General features: G+C 35.2%; 2 protein-coding genes across 2 annotated transcripts; both read right to left on the reverse strand.

Annotated features, from left to right (window-relative positions):
* Positions 1-1103: 1103 nt before the first annotated feature.
* On the reverse strand, positions 1104-9982 carry LOC140151306 (serine protease HTRA2, mitochondrial-like). Its single transcript, XM_072173596.1, has 6 exons — positions 9430-9982; positions 4902-5121; positions 4284-4475; positions 3261-3408; positions 2320-2527; positions 1104-1853 (listed from the first exon to the last, which is right to left on the reverse strand). The coding sequence occupies exons 1-6, from the start codon at positions 9783-9785 to the stop codon at positions 1679-1681; spliced, it is 1299 nt and encodes a 432-aa protein (XP_072029697.1). The 5' UTR covers positions 9786-9982; the 3' UTR covers positions 1104-1678.
* Positions 9983-14881: 4899 nt separating this feature from the next.
* On the reverse strand, positions 14882-18071 carry LOC140151313 (uncharacterized). Its single transcript, XM_072173610.1, has 2 exons — positions 17809-18071; positions 14882-15708 (listed from the first exon to the last, which is right to left on the reverse strand). The coding sequence occupies exons 1-2, from the start codon at positions 18050-18052 to the stop codon at positions 15032-15034; spliced, it is 921 nt and encodes a 306-aa protein (XP_072029711.1). The 5' UTR covers positions 18053-18071; the 3' UTR covers positions 14882-15031.
* Positions 18072-18386: the final 315 nt, after the last annotated feature.

The raw sequence follows: 18386 nt of genomic DNA on the forward strand, positions 1-18386 counted from the left end.
GCGTCATCATGTGGACACACAAATGGCCAAGGTAGACCCCTGTGGCAAACTATCTCTGTATGCGTGTCTGGCTCCCAAGGGGTCGGTGGTTTAAAATCACACCCGAGAAAAAAAGTTTCTCTTCTATCTTTCTTCCTTTCCCCTCGCCAAAAAGCACCTTAATTCACCTCCTATATGAGTTTTGATATGATCTCTGGTTATAATATGCAGCACCACCTTGAACAATCATTTTAACAAGACAAATTTGACCAATTATTGAGACAATTATCATATATAGTACAAATTATCAACAAAAATTGATAGAATTGACAGAAACTGCAGTACATGTTTAAAGTTTGTCAGGCATGTATACAATTGAGAAATGATGCAAATGGGAAAATATGAAACCTGTCAGATTTGACTTTAATTCAAAGATTTTGCAGTGTCAGTAAACAGCAAATCACTTTCTGAACAAACCACAATCTTGTCTTTCTTGTACTCCTAGATCAGGGATACTCATAGCTGCATCTTAACATTCATAACAAGGGCCTACTAAGTCTCTCACCAATTCCCTGCTAAGTTATTTTTTTCAAAGCTGGATAAAGTTGCATGTTTTAATTACTTTTGCTTCTATTGAACAGCTAGCAATGCATATTAATTCAATGTTTTGTTTTGTTGGGGTTTTTTTTGGGGGGAGGGGTACCCGGATCCCGGTCGAAAATTCAATTGGGTACCCAAGTACATAATTACCCGTTAGGTGAGAGCCTTAGCCCTATTGTTAGGCTGGTAATTCCAAAGAGCTACAGATTCCAAAACAAAACTTGCCAAACAAATTGATTCCCATCAGAGTTACTATTGATATTTACCATCCCAACAGCAAAGTTATCTCCCCAAAGCAGATTTTCAAGAACACTTCTGTATTATCCTATTCATTCTTGATAACAGTTGTGCTATATTATCACTAATTATTGTATGGCAATGTCATAAGTTACAACATACCTCAATACTGCCTTAGATGCACAGCTCATACCCCAAAAAAGTACTTAATTCAAATGTCTCCAGAGACAACAATTTAGATGATTACAAGCTCATAGCAAACAGTGAAACAACACTCATAGCAAATCTATACAAAATGATGTGACAACATAATACCTTATCATCTGGGCAGTCGCAAGAATCAAGAAACAAACCACAGGTGAATAAATGCTGGTATTTCCTGTGTAAATGCTACCAGCAATTCAATCATGGCAAAAATTGTAGAGTGACTTGCAAAGTGAAGTTGGTAGCAATTTGGCGATGCCACTCAGCATAGTATACAAATATATACTGCCATGAGACATTGCTTTTAAAACTATGGGCCCGAGGTGAAATCAGTAGTACTGTTTTCCTAAGGGGCGCAGCCCTGAAAGAAATTGTATTAATTGATCTCAACTAGGGACAATAGTTTAAAACAGAACCTTTAATAAAGGCAGTATATATTTATTGTATACTTCATTAATATATTCTTCATTCATTGATTGGTTAAAGTCGGGCTAACCAATTACAGCAGCGGGAAATCTGAACTGTAAACTGTTCCGTCGCATCACCTGTCCAATTACACCCAACTGCTGGGTCAACACACCACTTCCAACAGGAATTAATACTGTATACACAAAATATTCATAAAAATATGAAAACTCCTATAACAGTAGACCCTTCATCATTGCATCATTTCCTCTGGTGTTACTTTGACCTGAGTGACCTCTGCTGTAGGGCCTCTAACTATGGTGACATTAAGTTCTTGTTTGACTTGGACAAAGCTGTACACATCATTGGCTGATTTCACTTCCTTCCCATTGATATGTGTGATGATATCACCTGCCTTCATTCCAGCCCTGTATCAGGAAAAAAAAATAAACAGTTTAAGAACTTGCCTTCCATATGCACACCTAAACAGGGTTATGGAGTACAAAATCATGTGACAATGCTTTTCAATATGGAATGAGGCATAATGTTGACCCCAAACAAATTGTACCTAGAATCAACCCTGATTGTCAGTTGATGAGCTGATTTACACTTCAAACTTGCAAAAGAAAGTTTTTTTACATCATGAAATAAATACCAAGGCTGTCATAAAACCTTGATCAAGAGTCACTTTTACAATTATACCAAAGGCTAATCTATATTCATTGACACCTATAATATAGGATATGGGCATGGCTATTAATCAACAGTCAAACATGGACTTCTTTTTTTCCTTGTACCCTAACATCCAATTTGACTTTCTTCATTCCCATTTTGTCAACTGATATGTATAGTTATTTAGTTATCTCTATATCTGAGCGGTTGATTTGCACTTACTGCTGAGCCGGTGATCCTATGGTCATTCTATAGACAAGCACCCCATGAGAAACCTCTGGAAAGTCTGCCATCCTGCTCTTGAGATCACGTAGTAAAGGTGGAGTCAGAGACAACATGGTGATACCTATATAGCCACGTTTAGGCTCTCCAGGGGTAGGGATCTTCTTACTACCACCACCAAACCAGCCAGACCAACTTTTGCTGGTGTCTGAAATTTAAAGCATTCCATAAGAAATACAATTTTAGTTCATTGACCATCTTGCCCAGTTCTATCTCATTGTTTGATGTCAAAATAATGGTATCTTGTGTTCTATCTTTTACCATCATACTTATACAGGTCAGGTGTCAAAATCATGTTCGAAAGTAATTTATGTCCACTTATAATGGTCATTTGTATAAAATTCAATACCCATGCATGGAATTGGTGAAACCATTGAGTCCTACAAAATACAAAATACCGCGGAGCACCGACGTTCATATCATGTTATGCCCAACACAAAATGATAAATGCACTCAATACGCACTCAGTTGTACTCAATAAACATTACAGGGAAAATGACACTGTTTAAGAATGGGTTTTTGAAAATAAGTGGCAATCTACTATTATTTTATCTACTATTTAGGTATGAATTTCATTGATACAATATGGCTATAATTTTTCTCACAGAGATTTTAGTATGATAAAGATGACCCCAGTAATGATAAGGCTCTTAAACCAAGAAAAGATAGACATAGGGAAGCTTACTTAAACTGCTATTCCAAGTATGAGACCTACATAATGTAACAACATCCGATAAGCTATGTACAGTATGTCATCACAAATTACATATGACGCATGTCTTTTATCAACAGTTCTAGCATTCTATCAACTTATGGCTTAAAAATTGTTATGGGCACTTACTATTTTATAAAACAGGCTTGCTCCAACTAATCATACATACCGTGTGTTTCCATTTTTTGTACTTTCTCCAAGAAAGTCCTGGCATAGTCAGCTGGAATGGCAAATGATATCCCAGCTGTCACCTTCATTGTGTTGATGCCTATAGCTTCACCATCAAGATTGACTAGAGGACCGCCAGAGTTACCAAACTGTCACATAAAAACATATCAAAAAGAGATTAAAACTGAATTTCAACAGAAGTATAAATCACCATAAACCGAACATACATAAAAGACCAGCAAAAAACTCACTTTTCAACATCATAGGTGATCTGTTGTTACAAAAGTAGGCTCAAGCTCTATTGGTTATCAGGCATGAGAATGGCTTTTTTGAAAACTGTCTGAAAAGGGTGTGAATTTGGTCTTAAAAGGCCTAAAACAGATTGAAAAAAATTAAATGCGTAAATTAGGACAACAAAAAACACCTGAATACGGGTTAAAGCCAACAAATTCTCATGCCTGGTTAATACACGTTTTATGTCATTTCTCTTTTCAAGTGGGCATTGACTTCAAAATGGTCGACTAGTCCAAAGCCTAGTTGAAATTGTATTAGAATTTTCTCTACACCCAATGGCTGACAGTAAAATTGTGTTCATGTGATGAGGTGTTTTGATGAAAGGAACAGACACCGTAAACTCTGTGTATGGGGATGCAGGGGGGTGGGTGTTTATGTGAACATTATTTGGAGTTTGAGCAACTATATTACTGATACAGGCGGCTGTACAATCATGTACTTATTGTAAGTCCAATCTACACTATGGGGTGTTTTTGTGGAGGGTGTCTGCCTTTAGTCTCTTTAGTCAAAAACCCTCATTTAGAGGCATATATGCTTGTATGTAGACAGAGTACTACTATCTCAGGGATGTCTTGGCTCAGCAACTAGTTTATAAAGCCACACACCAACATAGAGGCATATATCAGAATTGTATTTCAAGAATGTCCCCACATGAGCTGTGTTTTGTGGATTGTTTTCTGTTTGTTTATTTGTTTTGCCCGGGGTTTTGCCCCATGGTAGTTCTACTCACATTTATAGCTGCATCTGTTTGTATATACTCAATATCTTTATTGAGTCCTAATTCTTTACTCTTGCGGTTGACAGTACTAACAATGCCAGCTGTAATGGTGTTACTCAGTGCTAGTGGACTACCCATTGCAATCACCCATTCACCAGGACGGATATGAGACGATTTACCTAGCCTCATAGTGGGTAGGTTACTCTGGAAGATAATATTACAAGAGAATGCCATTAATTAAAGCAATATTAACAACCTGCCTTTACTTTTATAGATTTTAAAAAATAGATAGGAAATTATTGATAATTGTTATGATGTAATTAATATACAGTTATTTTTTATACAAAATTTAATTTGATATGGCTATGTGTACACTTCAACCAACATGTTAAAAACAATGCTAGCTGTCACATCACATTTTTATTTTCGAATCAAATCATACATTTTGTGTAGCATACTAGCATTATGTGCAATATTTCAAGAAACCTGAGTCATGCGTAAATCAATTATCTAAAATGAAAATTGAAATAATATTAACAGAAACCTTGCAATCTTCATCCGGTCCGATTTTGAACAGATACAATTAATGGGGCCTTACAAGTAATTTTAAGTTAATCTTTAGCAACTTACAACTCCTTCAATCTTGACAGCAGCTAGATCTGAAACAGAGTCCACTGCTATCACTGTCCCATCCAGTACCCGTTCATCATGTAATTTGACCTTAACAAACTGATTGCCAAGCATTTTATTGGCTACAACATGAGCATTTGTAAGGATCAACCCATCTGGACTGACTATAAAACCTGAACCATTGGAGATAGGAACCTGTCGGTTGCCTCTGTAGGGATGCCTGCAAAACAAAATAAATCAAAAATGTATGTGTTAATCTTGCAAACCTATAACCATGATAACTGAGAAGTATGGAACTCAATAAATAAGAAGAACAAGAATTACATCCCTGCAGGGGCATAGCAAGAGCCTCAGGGCCCCATGGACAAGGAGCAGTATGGACGCCCTTTTAACATCTCCTTCATCAGCCTTGTTTCGTTTTCGCTTGGGCCCCTGGACCCTTGGGCCGCATTTATTTTGTCCACCCTGTTCACCTGCTTGCTACTGCCCTTTACATCCCCAATGAGTTACAGTTACCAGGTACCTCATTAACTTGAACAGTTCCTACTTGAAGATACACTATTAGCCAAAAAAGAAACTTAAAATTTTTCACAAGATCATGTATCTTAAAATCCTGTGCATCAAAATGAACCAAAATTACACACTGGATTACTTCAATACCGTACTCTAAAGTCTAAACACATGTCAATAACCAAGCAGTTGTGCAATTGACACTTATCAGCAAAATGTACAACTTCCTGAAAAACATTCACAGCCCAATAATTGGCACCCAGCACAAGAAATCTGTGAGAAGGCATATGATCCTTACACAACAATTTCCAAAGAGTAAGTGGAATAGTGTGCAACGGGACTGATTTCTGTTTTTTACGCACTTTCTTCAATAAACAGGTCTTGTTCTACACTATTCCACGTACTCACAGATTTCTTGTGCTCTGTTTCTTATTTGTGGAACAGATGTCAATAGAGCGCAAGGGTAGCGCTAGGTCCAAAAGCTCGGGGATCCCTTGACACCCCCAAGCTAAAAGAAAATGCAAAAATGGGGGGTCCCTAAAGAAATATCGAGGGTCCCAACTATTGTCTAGCCAATTCAATTTATTTGTGTGATACCATACTGTAACTCAGTATCTAAAGTTTGTTCGGCTTATGTAAGGCGGAAAAAATAAGACTCATAACACCGTGTATTGATATAGAATGGAATGCACGCAGTTGGGCGCAATGCTTACGCTAGCTGTGTGTTGCATAATGCTTGACTGGCGCACGCTTATGTGAATTTATGCGAGCGTGAGTTGGGACTTACTGGTAATGGACTCATGCAGTAACAAAATCCAAATAATTTCCACCTTATATAAGCTGAACAAACTTTAATAATTAGGGGTTCATTCACATATTTTCATGACGAAACGGTTGTTTATGCCCGAGGGGCCGCTTCCCCCGTTCATACATACCAGAACATTTTGTGATTCTTTATATTTCATCAAAATAATAACAAAAATTATGAAATTACTACACATTGTCTATGGAGCAGTGTTATACACATAATCATGCATAACTCGCAAACGCAAAATCGGAATCAACTGAAATTTTGGGAATAGGCTTTTTTTTTGTGGATATGTACTGAAAAATGTCATAAAAAGAAAACTAAAAGAGGATGCTAGGATCACGAAATCCTCCTTTAATAATAGTTTATACATTCAATGAATTTACCTAAATTGAACAGTGCATACTCGCATATATCTTTTGTTATTACTGTGAGTATTGTTATCATTATATTATTACTATTATTGTTAATATTATTAGGCATATTATTATCATTATCATTATTATTATTATTATTATTATTATTATTATTATTATTATTATTATTATTATTTTTACTGTGGTTATTTTTGTTGATAGCTCAGACTATTTATTATTGTTATGTTAAGTGTATTCTCTTTTTTCCTGTTATTTATGTATTTATTATGTATTGTTCATTCATTATTTATTTATTTATTTATTTATTTATTTATTTATTTATTTATTTATTTATTTATTTATTTATTTATTTATTTATTTTATTTTATTTTTTATTATTTTATTATTATTTACTTAAAGTTGTTCATCTAACAAAATTAGTACATTTTTAATACTATTTATCTGTTTATTGTATATTGATAAATGACAATATTTTTGTATTGTCCACTTAGTGAGGTGATTAGCGCAATGTCATGTTATACAATAGGAACAATAGCCGAATGGTTACAGGAAGTTGAATTCTTTCAATCATTGACTGGTGTGCTATTAATCAATGGAATCTACATATAACTATATTTAATCATTCGGGAATCTGTAATATAACCAGAGTCTTATCACTGATACGGTGCGATTAAAAGGTTCTAAAAGTAGTAAAGTACAAGGATAGTTAGAACTGATACTTGTAGGAGAATTAAATAAACGGTAAAGACTAAGGAGTACTATACGCAAAATACTGGAATTCCATCAGTTCAACTGATAATAAATATCTGCGTTATATTTTTTCTTTTTCTCCTGTTTTTGCCCATTTATTTTTCTTGCTTCCTCCAAAGATCCCCTTCACCACCTCCAAAGATCCAATTTTTTTCTTGTTTTCACCCAAAAAAGCAATTTTTTTGCTCCCAAGACCGTTTTCTGGGGACACTCTATACTGTTATAAGATCAGAAAGAATTCTTTCTTATTTAATATATTTAGTTTCCTCTCGTAGCGAGAAATCGTTCCCCATTGTGTTTATTTGTTCTTGTGCAGGATGCGTATCCCCATTACCTCATTTTTGACAAATGTTTCATTTCGAAAATTTGATCCGATTTGTGCATGATGATGGATGCATCATAATATTTCGGATCGTGCTTGTACACGCCGTACTGGAAGTCAAGTTGTCATTAACCGATTTTTTTCAAATTTCATGATAAATTTATGTGTTATGTAGTTTGTGATATTTTTAATTAACCCCAAAACAACCTCTTTTTTCGTAGGCCTACATCATGCATTTTTATAAAATTAGTTGATTTCAAAAAAAAAAAAAAAATAGATAACGACTGGTAATGTAGACTAACCTATTTTCAGCCACTGCCCCACTCCCCATATGGAATGACATGCAGTTATGTTATTTTTAATAAACCCAAGTGAACCTACGTGAAAAGACAAACTTGGCCCCCGCTTGGCACTGTTGTCGTCTTTATAAAAGCCACTTGTGAGAATTGATATGGGAATATTCTAAAGATAATCCTGGGGATTAAGCCCTTATATCAGTTATCTCCCTGCGCGTGTATCGACTTTAATTTGTTTCCCATTGTCATACTTGGATGCACACTGACCACAGAATGTTTTCTTTTTATTTGAATTAGTTGTCTCATCTTCTCTGTTTGGAGGTTTTGTTTTGAAGGACCATTGACTACATGACAGAATATCCAATTTAACAATTTTGAAGTCGGCATTTCAAAAATCGCCCAATATTTAATGGATTTCGCGGGTGAGATTTTCAAAGTAGCCAAAATGTCGCGAAATCGTGGGAGCACTTTGTTTGTCGCGGGACGGAAGTCAAAAGTCGCCCAATAGGGCGACTAAAACTGGCAATATAGTTATATGTATATAGATTCCACTGATTGAAAGAGTTCAACTTTCCTATAACCATTCGGCTGACGGCTATCTAATCACCTCATCAAGAGGACAATACAAAAATATTACCATGATCCTTAGGACCTATATGCAGACATATTTGATGCTATTATCTTTTATCACTATCTTATTAATAATATAAAATACTATCCACATAACAGATACATGGTTCCCATAAAAATGTACTAATTTTGTTAGATGAACAACTAAGTAAATAATAATAAATAAATAAACAAACAAAATAAATAATAACATAAATTATAATAATTAAACAGCCTATAGATACATAAACAATACACAATAAATACATCAATAACAGGAAGAAAGAGAAGAAATACACTTTAGCTTAAATAGTCCAGGCTAATATCAACAACAACAAAAAACGAAGTATAATAATATAAATAATAATAATAATAATATTAATAATAATATAATGATAACAATAGCCCTACCCCGGTAAAATAACAAATATAATACTTTTAATAATAATACTAGGCGTAATACTGAATTAGAATCATCCGTGTAGGGGGCCTACACACACTGTTCAATAGGAAATTCATTGCACTATAATTGCCATTCAACATCGATCGATTTTTATATACGCGTGATCAGCTGGTGATAGCTCATACAGAACACGGTGCATAGTGCATACATTAGATAAATAAGACTAATTTTAAATAAAGATTAATTTCCTTATATTATTTCCTTCTAAAGATCCTAAACAATTATTATATTCATATGCAATCTTTAATTACTGTCACGCTCAAACAACGCTACAATAGCGTTTTAACATGAGGGGATGAAATGTCCAGGGGATGAAAATGCGAGGGGATGAAATGTCCAGGGGATGAAATGTCCAGTTACCGTAGAGAATTACAATAAAAACTATCTACAAACCTTCCTTGAATTTCAATGTAAACAACTGCTGGTGCCGCAATATCTACTGCATCTGCTATAAAATTGAAACGATGGGATTTTGGTGGAACATAACCGGCTCCTTCTTCAACAACTTCTGCAGCCTTCACGGCAGGAAGTAAGCTTACTGAACCCTTGCTGCTTTCATTCTGTGACTTATCGCCATCACTGCTGTCATGAGATCTCTCTGCAGCTTCTCTTTCTCTCCGTAATCTACGCTTCTTTTCACGACGCGGTTCCCAGGTTTTTGCAGCCCCTTTCAGAGGTGCTACGTACGGTGTCAAATACAACAAAAGCGCAGCTAACAAGGCCCACTTCACCATGTACTTCCTAAACATATATTGGTTTTTTTCCCTAATTTCTTCATACTTTTTTTTTGTGATATAGTTCTACGCTGTATAAGGTTTGGTTTTGGATGCTGTAAAGGCTGTCTAAAAGCTAAAATATAATGATTTCTTCGTGAAATTGTCTGTGTTAATCGCTGGAAAAGTCTCGCCAAGGAGGCTGCCATTTTGAAATGAGCTTCAGTTAACTGATTATTAAGGTATACGCATAAGCGCTAAATCAGTAACAGGTTTGAAGGACTTAGGCTGTTTTAAATAAAGTACTTTCTTTAAATTCCTGTTACAGAGGTGCACCAGATAATTAAGTGAGTTGCCACATTGGTTTTACAGAAGGAAAATTTCATTTTGATAGCATTGACATTTTTATTGGAAATTTTTGAAAAATACATTTGTAAAAAAAGTACTGCAAATTGCATTATTAAATGATGGAGTAGGCAAATATAATAAAACAAAAACAGACCCCTGACAAAAATACATTTTGATGTAAACAGTAGATTAATATGGCTATAGGCCTAGTTAGATCAATATACCTATCTTCAGTAGATAGCAGAGCAATATATAGCAATCTTCAGTAGATAGCAGATTAATATAGATAGGCCTACTGAGGATACCCAATCTGCTATCTGCTGAAAATAGTTATATTAAACTGTAATCTACTGAAGATTGTTATACTGATCTAGGCCCTACTATATCTACTGAATTCGAAGATAGCTATATTAGTATGATATCTACTGAAGATTGCTGTATTAATCTGCTACCTAATGAAGAAAGCAGATCAAATAGCTATAGACTAGCTATCTTCAGTAGCTATCAGATTATATCTATCTTCAGTAGACATGCACGTATTTGGGGGGGTCTTTGGGGGCGCGAGCCCCCCGGGGTAAAAGCAAGGGGCAGTGGAAGAAGACGGGGCGGCAAAAAGAAGGGGCGGCAAAAAGAATTAGTAAAGATGAAATGACGGAAAAAATTTGAAAAAGTAAAAAAAAAATTGAAAAAGTGGTACTATATATCAAAATTTGTTGCTTTTAGGGCGCTAGCGCCTATAATCCTTTTTTTTTTTTTTTTTGCTCTTCACTTTTTCAAACCACCGAAAAAAAAAATTGGGTCAACCTTTTCGGGCTGTTGAGGAAGGGGCGGCAAAATTGAATTTTCTTCAGCCCCCGGCCTAGGAGCAGCCACGGTACGCCACTGGTAGATAGCAGTATAATATAGCTATCTTCAGTAGATAGCAGATTAATATAGCTATCTTCAATAGCAGATTAATATAGCTATCTTCAGTATATACCGTAGCAGCTTAGTCTCCGAGTATTTCTACTTTATAGAACTGGGGCCCGAGCACTGATGAAGACCTCAGCATCGCTGGATGCAGATGTTTTTGTTGACTTGGAACTTTTGCCGTGTTCAAGGATTATGTCCGACACAGAATTTAATTTCAAGGCCTATGGCCTTATTTTGCGGCATGTCTCCGAATCAGTGGAAGAAACTTTACTTGGAACCTACTAATCATAACTTTTCATGTCGACGTAGCCGCCTCTACTTTATTTAACTTAGCAGCTTAATATAAGCATCTTTAGTAGATAGCAGATCAAATAGCTATCTTCAGTAGATAGCATGCATATTAATATAGCTATCTTTAGTATAAATAACAGATTAATATAGCTATCTTCAGTAGGTAGCAGATCAATATAGATATCTTCAATAGATAGTAGATCAATATAGCAATCTTCAGTAGATAACAGATTAATATAGCTATCATCAGTAGATTAGCAGATCCAATAACTATCTTCAGTAGATAACAGACCAATACAGCTATCATCAGCAGATAGTAGATCAATATATATAGATTAATAAAGCTATCTTCAGTAGATCGCAGATTAATATAACTATCTTCAGTAGGTAGCAAATCAAATTGGATATCTTCAGTAGATAAAAATAGATCAATATAGCAATCTTCAGTAGATAACATATTAACAGATTAGCTATCTTCAGTAGATATATCAATATAGCCATCTTCAGTAGATAGCAGATAATAATATTATCTTCAATATATAGCAGATAATAATATTATCTTCAATATATAGCAGATCAAAATAACTATCTTATAGATATCAGATTAATATATAGCTATCTTCAGTAGGTAGCAGATCAATATAGATATCTTCAATAGATAGTAGATCAAATAGCAGATTAATATAGATACTGAAGATACCTAAGAAGATACCTAATCTATATATCTGCTGAAAATAGTTATATTAAACTGTAATCTATTGAAGATTGCTATATTGATCTACTATCTACTGAAGATAGCTATATTAACCTGCTATCTATTGACGATATCTATAATAAATAAAACAAATGTGATATTAAATCAATCAAATTGTCTCCTCTTTGAGTCTTCTTCCCCGAGTCAGAAAAACATGTATCATATCGCGACAATACTTAGAAACTACTATAGAACTGCTATAGGCCTACCTGCTGTATACATAATGTATGTGTGAGGTTTCGGCCACTGGCTATCTACTAAAAATATATATTTACCATACTAATCTGCTATTTACTGAAGATAGTTATATTAGTCTGTTATCTGCTGAAGATCTTCAATAGATAGCATATCAAATAGCTATCTTCAGTAGATAGCAGATTACTATAGCGATCTTCAGTAGATATATCAATATACCTATCTTCAGTGGATAGATCAATATACCTATCTTCAGTGGATAGCAGATCAATATAGCAATCTTCAGTAGATAACAGATTAATATAGCGATCTTCAGTAGATAACAGATTAATATACCTATTTTCAGTACATAGCAGATTAATATAGCTATCTTCAGTAGAAAGATCAATATACCTATCTTCAGTAGATAGCAGATCAATATAGCAATCTTCAGTAGATATCAGATTAATATAGATACTGAAGATACCTACTCTGCTATCTGCTGAAAATGGTTATATTAAACTGTAATCTATTGAAGATATTTATCTACTATCTACTGAAGATAGCTATATTAGTATGATATCTACTGAAGAGTGTTGTATTAATCTGCTAATGAAAACAGCAGATCAAACAGCTATCTTCAGTAGATAGATAGCAGACCAATATAGCTATCTTTAGTAGATAACTTATTAATATAGCTATCTTCAGTAGATAACATATTAATATAGCTATCTTCAGTAGATAACAGATCAAATAGCTACCTTCAATAGATAACATATTAATATATATATCTACAGTAGATAGTAGATCAATATAGCTAACTTCAGTGATAGTAGATCAATATAGCTATGTTTAGTATCTTCAGAAGATAACAAATTAATATAGCTATCTTCAGTAGATAGCGGATCAATATAGCTATCTTCGATAGATAACAGATATTATTATCTTCAATAGATGGCAGAACAAAATAACTATCTTCAGTAGATAGCAGATTAATGTAGCTATCCTCAGTAGATAACAGATTAATATAGCTATTTTCAGTAGATAGCAGATTAAAATATCTATCTTCAGTAGGTAGCAGATCAATATAGATATCTTCAGTAGTTAGTAGATCAATATAGCAAACTTCAGTAGATAACAGATTAATATAGCTATCATCAATATATAGCAGCGTAATATAGGTATCTTCAGTAGATGGCAGATCAAATAACTACTATCAGTAGATAACAGACAAATATAGCTATCAGTAGATGGCAAACAAATATAGATATCATCAGTAGATAGCATATCAATATAGGTATCTTCAGTTATAGTAGATCAATATAGTTACCTTCAGTAGATAGCAGACCAATATAGATATCATCGGTAGAAAGCATATTAATATACCGGTAGCTATCATTAATATATAGCATCTTAATATAGCTATCTTCAGTAGATAGTAGATAAATATCGCTATGTTCAGTAGATATCAGATTAATATAGCTATCTTTAGTAGATAACATATTAATATAGCTATTTTCAGTAGATGGATTAAAATATCTATATTCAGTAGGTATCAGATCAATATAGATATCTTCAGTAGACAGTAGATCAATATAGCAATCTTCAGTAGATAACAGATTAATATAGCTATCATCAATATATAGCAGTTTAATATAGGTATCTTCAGTAGATAGCATATCAAATAACTATCTTCAGTAGATAGCAGACAAATATAGCTATCAGTAGATAGCAAACTAGTATAGATATCATCAGTAGATAGCATATCAATATAGGTATCTTCAGTGAAGGTAGATCAATATAGCTATCTTCAGCAGACAAATATAGATATCATCAGTAGATAGCAGATTAATATAGCTATTATCAATATATAGCATCTTAATATAGCTATCTTCAGTAGATAGTAGATCAATATAGCTATCTTCAGCTTCAGTAGATATCAGATTAATAAAACTATTTTCAGTAGATAGCAGATTTTTGTGGTAACTACAGTGGAAACTCTTTAATACGAAATTTGTGGGGCCACAAAAGTTAGTTTGTCTTATCAGGATTTTGTCTTAAATCCATCACATATTACATATGGATTCAGTGCCAGGGACCTGAAAATCAAGCTTGTCTTATCAGGTTTTTTGTATTATCAGAGCTTGTATTAACGAGTTTCCACTGTATCTTTATAGTGGATAGCCATAAAGTGGCCAAGACCTCACACATACATATTTATCTGATTCAGGGAAGACTCAAAGAGGAGAGGACTCGATTGATTTAATATGTCTTTTACTTTATTTATTCAGATCAACTATAGAACTCGAACTACTCTGTACATGTGCCATGATATAAGAAACAGAATAAACTTTTTTTAGTAGCGGATCACCGTACATCATCTGGTTTACCTCCTCCGCTAGTCCTAATTCCGAGGATTTGCTAGTCCGAAGCATCGCTACGGTCATCCCGGGCTACGGTCCGGACAGTTTGGTCCTTATACCCTAACCCCTACTGTTGGATAACAATCATTTTGATACAGTCCCGGGGGTGCTCGAATTACATTTTGATAGGGGTGTGCCGCTGGAACTCTGAAACCCCTACCCATAGTTATTGATTTTTTAACCCAACAAACGGCTGATTTGACAGTTTTGACACCTTTTTTCAAATCGGATTTATGGATTTTTTTAGCAAATCGGAACTCATCTTTAGGGTTTTATTGCAAAAAAACGATCCATTAGAGCAGCACATCCCCGTATGCCTTATTAAGTTATATACCTGAGTACCCCCCCCTCCCCAGACTGCAGTAACATTATTGAACAGATCATTCGTTAACAATCGGTATAAATTCTTTCATTGATAAAAATGATGTAACAACTGGTGGATTCATTGTGAATGTTTTTGGGAGTAACTTTTGCAGTTCATCAAATTCCTGTTCAAATTTGATCTGGTCTTCTTTAGAAAGATCTTCAACGTTGGAATATATATAACCCAGGCTAACGTGAAGATGGGGATATTTGCTCGTTTTGCCAAAAACCTTATCCCACTGTAATCTTGCCTCGTCAAGCTTTGCTACCAGTATGTTGTCATCCAATGATACTTCGATCACAAGAACTTCTGGCTTAAGCTTCAGCTGGTCTGAGTTGATAGTAAAACGTTCTTTTCCAGTGGCATCCCAAACTTTTTGAGCTCGTTTCATGATTGGATACACCTCTTCACTTGGAATTACTTTTTCATGAGTGGAAGTACGGACTGGATCACCATTTAACCAATCTTGAACGAATTTGATTGGTTTTCGGGAATTAGCATAGATGCTATAGGTTGTCATGTGATAAGACGTGTAAGGCAAGGGAGATATGATTTTTCTTAAAATAGGACTATTTTCGATGAATTCCTCCAAATATTTCAATGTTTCGATGTTGTGACACATACTAACGATGGTGAATCCACAGAATTGTTGGTACTCTCCAGCACTGTTGATCTGGCCTTCATGAAGAAGACCTGAAATGAGAAAAAGATGTAAGCAACAGTATAAATAGTATCATCATCATCATCATCATCATCATCATCATCATCATCATCATCATCATCATCATCCTCAGACATCAAATTGAATCATTATCATCATAGGGGCGTACGGGTAAGATGGGGTAAGTGGGACACTTAAGGATATTATTGGATATAAAACGTAACTGAATAAAGATTGGACTTATGTTTTTATAATTCAAGCATAATCCTAGGACAATGTCTGGTGTTAGTTTGGGGGCGATACTCCAATTCAGTACAGAAGGGTGGGCCAATTATGTAATGACTCAACCGTCTCACTTACCCCCATAGGGCAAGTGGGACACATTCTGGGGTAGGGGTACTAAGTAAATTTGACATGTATATTTATGATATTATTAAATTAAAAGAACATATTTTACAGCAATGCATATATTGGAGCATTTGGGCATGCATTATTAACATAACATAAAAATAGTAATACTATGCTATTAGTATGTTTATTAATTTCATCTGAATATACATGAGGCTTTTTTTTTTTTTAGTTTTTAGTGACAAACCCCCCAAAGCCCACGATTTGCGATTTTAGCCACAAAATCAATCAAGTTATTCAATAGGCGTGTTCAGTAGGCCCTATTAATTAAAATTTTTAGCTTGTGCGGCATTATATGCAATTTAACTTAGGCCTAAAAAAATAAATTGTTTGATTATAGCGTAACATAAAAAAAATTAGGGTAGGTCGGTCGGCAATTAAAAAAAAAATTTACACACATTTTAACTATTCAACATTTCAACTCATTATACAGGGTGACCTGCAAGTTATACAGGGTGGAAAAAAAAAAGATTTGGATAAAAAATGGGTCACTTAATGCATTCCTTATTTATACCAATTTACAGTAATAAACTGGAAGTAAATAACATTCATTTGGTTAGAGGATAATTATGGAGAGGCAACTGACTTTGGAAGAAACCAAAATCACAGCTGTTTGGTAATCTCGGAATAGGTTACAGGGTGTCCCAAAGTATTTTGACGATGCGTGAGATTTTACTCATTTTCCAGCTTTTTGCGTGAGATTTACTGCCTAGGCGTGAGATTATACTACCTTGGCGTGAGACCGTGAGAAAGTGACCCAATGCGTGAGACTCACGGTACAATGCGTGAGAGTTTACAGCCCTGGCGAGTTCAAGACACACGACCGTATTAGGGGTGGTGCAATAATTATGTGTACCCCGGGGTGGTGAATTCTCAAAATGGTCTGCCAAAAATCGCTTGCCCCCCCCCCCACAGTGTCTTCGACCCAATATCTTCATGGCAGGAATCGCCATGGTAGGTTAAATCCACAGCCACGATTAGCCATTTGGTTCAAACCTTTAAAGCTCTTTTAAACTAATAATTAGTCGAGGGACATAACTAAGGCTACTCACAATAGCCGGTAATCGATCTTGGTTGTGCGTGATTAAGCTTGTATACCCCATTGAGGTCAATGGTCATCGACTTTTATACTGCCTACAGTGAGTGCAGCTGTACTACACGCTGCACGCTGTAGTCCATAACAGGACCAACGCAATATAAAATGGTCAAATTTTGAGTTCAAAGCGCACGGCCAATTTTCAAAGCGCATTCTAGCGACTATCATATCTGTTCAACACGTATTTCCAAGTTTATGAGACCAAATCTGGTTTCTTGAGAAAAAATCATGACGGGAGATATTCATCATTTTCTAACCCGGTATCAGAAGATTTTCGTCTGATATCAAAATCGTGCATAGCAATTCACGTGTATCGATCCCGTGTATTCATTTTAGTGTCCCTTCTGCACCAAATAATTATTAGCCAGGCGGTGTCGGTGTGCCCCCCCACTCTGGCCGTGCCAAAAATCTTTGCCCCCCTATAATTCACCACCCCGGGGGTAGGCCTATACATAATTATTGCACCACCCCTAAGTGTCCCACTTACCCAACTGTTCCACTTTATCGACACTCATCATCATCAACAGCTATCAACATTTAGGCAGAATGTTGAGATTTGTTATATTCATGTTTAAGTAGGCCCTATATCATAAACATTTGAGGATTGGGCCTACCTATATAGGCCTACCTGATATTTTGTCTGCGGATGATTTCTGCTGTTGCTGTAGACCCTTTCCCCCGCCCTTTTCCAACCAATCTCCGATAAATTGGTAAGCAACTAGGGCTATGATGCAGCTTATGATAAAAATAAGAAATTGAGCTCGGCTTGATTCCATCGTATGATAATTATCAATCAGCTCATAATTCAAAACATGCCTAATAGTAGCATTGTATGAGAGTACAGTGTATGACTGCGGTCTCTTAGTTCGCATTCACACATAGGCCCTAAGTGCTATAGGCCTATGTACCAATCATACCGTTAACATATTTTACCACGTAGGTAGGCATATAGGTATATATTTATAGAAAAGGTCATGTCAACACATGGTCAAAGTGTAAGTCTGTACGGCTTCAGACTAGACGCGTATTTACCGCCCTCTGTGATAGGCCTGCAGGTGATTTTTGCTGAACCATGAAATGGTATCAGCCTGTATGAGTAAATGTTACTAGCTTACTAGCTTACTAGGTTACTAGCTTACTAGCTTACTAGCTTACTAACTCACTAACCATTTGGTCTGAAATGGACATAGGCCTATCTCTAAATGC

The sequence above is a fragment of the Amphiura filiformis genome, chromosome 1 (assembly GCF_039555335.1).
Source record: "Amphiura filiformis chromosome 1, Afil_fr2py, whole genome shotgun sequence".
Classification (NCBI taxonomy): domain Eukaryota; kingdom Metazoa; phylum Echinodermata; class Ophiuroidea; order Amphilepidida; family Amphiuridae; genus Amphiura; species Amphiura filiformis.

What these genes read in the sequence shown, in the direction of transcription:
- LOC140151306 (XM_072173596.1), bottom strand. Translation starts at nt 9,785, where the DNA reads ATGTTTAGGAAGTACATGGTGAAGTGGGCCTTGTTAGCTGCGCTTTTG. An exon ending in TACATTGAAATTCAAGGAAG is followed by an intron (nt 5,122 to 9,429) that starts GTTTGTAGATAG and finishes TTTGTTTTGCAG; the next exon opens with GCATCCCTACAGAGGCAACC. An exon ending in ATAGGATCACCGGCTCAGCA is followed by an intron (nt 1,854 to 2,319) that starts GTAAGTGCAAAT and finishes TTCCTGATACAG; the next exon opens with GGCTGGAATGAAGGCAGGTG.
- LOC140151313 (XM_072173610.1), bottom strand. Translation starts at nt 18,052, where the DNA reads ATGCGAACTAAGAGACCGCAGTCATACACTGTACTCTCATACAATGCT. An exon ending in ATCCGCAGACAAAATATCAG is followed by an intron (nt 15,709 to 17,808) that starts GTAGGCCTATAT and finishes TTCTCATTTCAG; the next exon opens with GTCTTCTTCATGAAGGCCAG.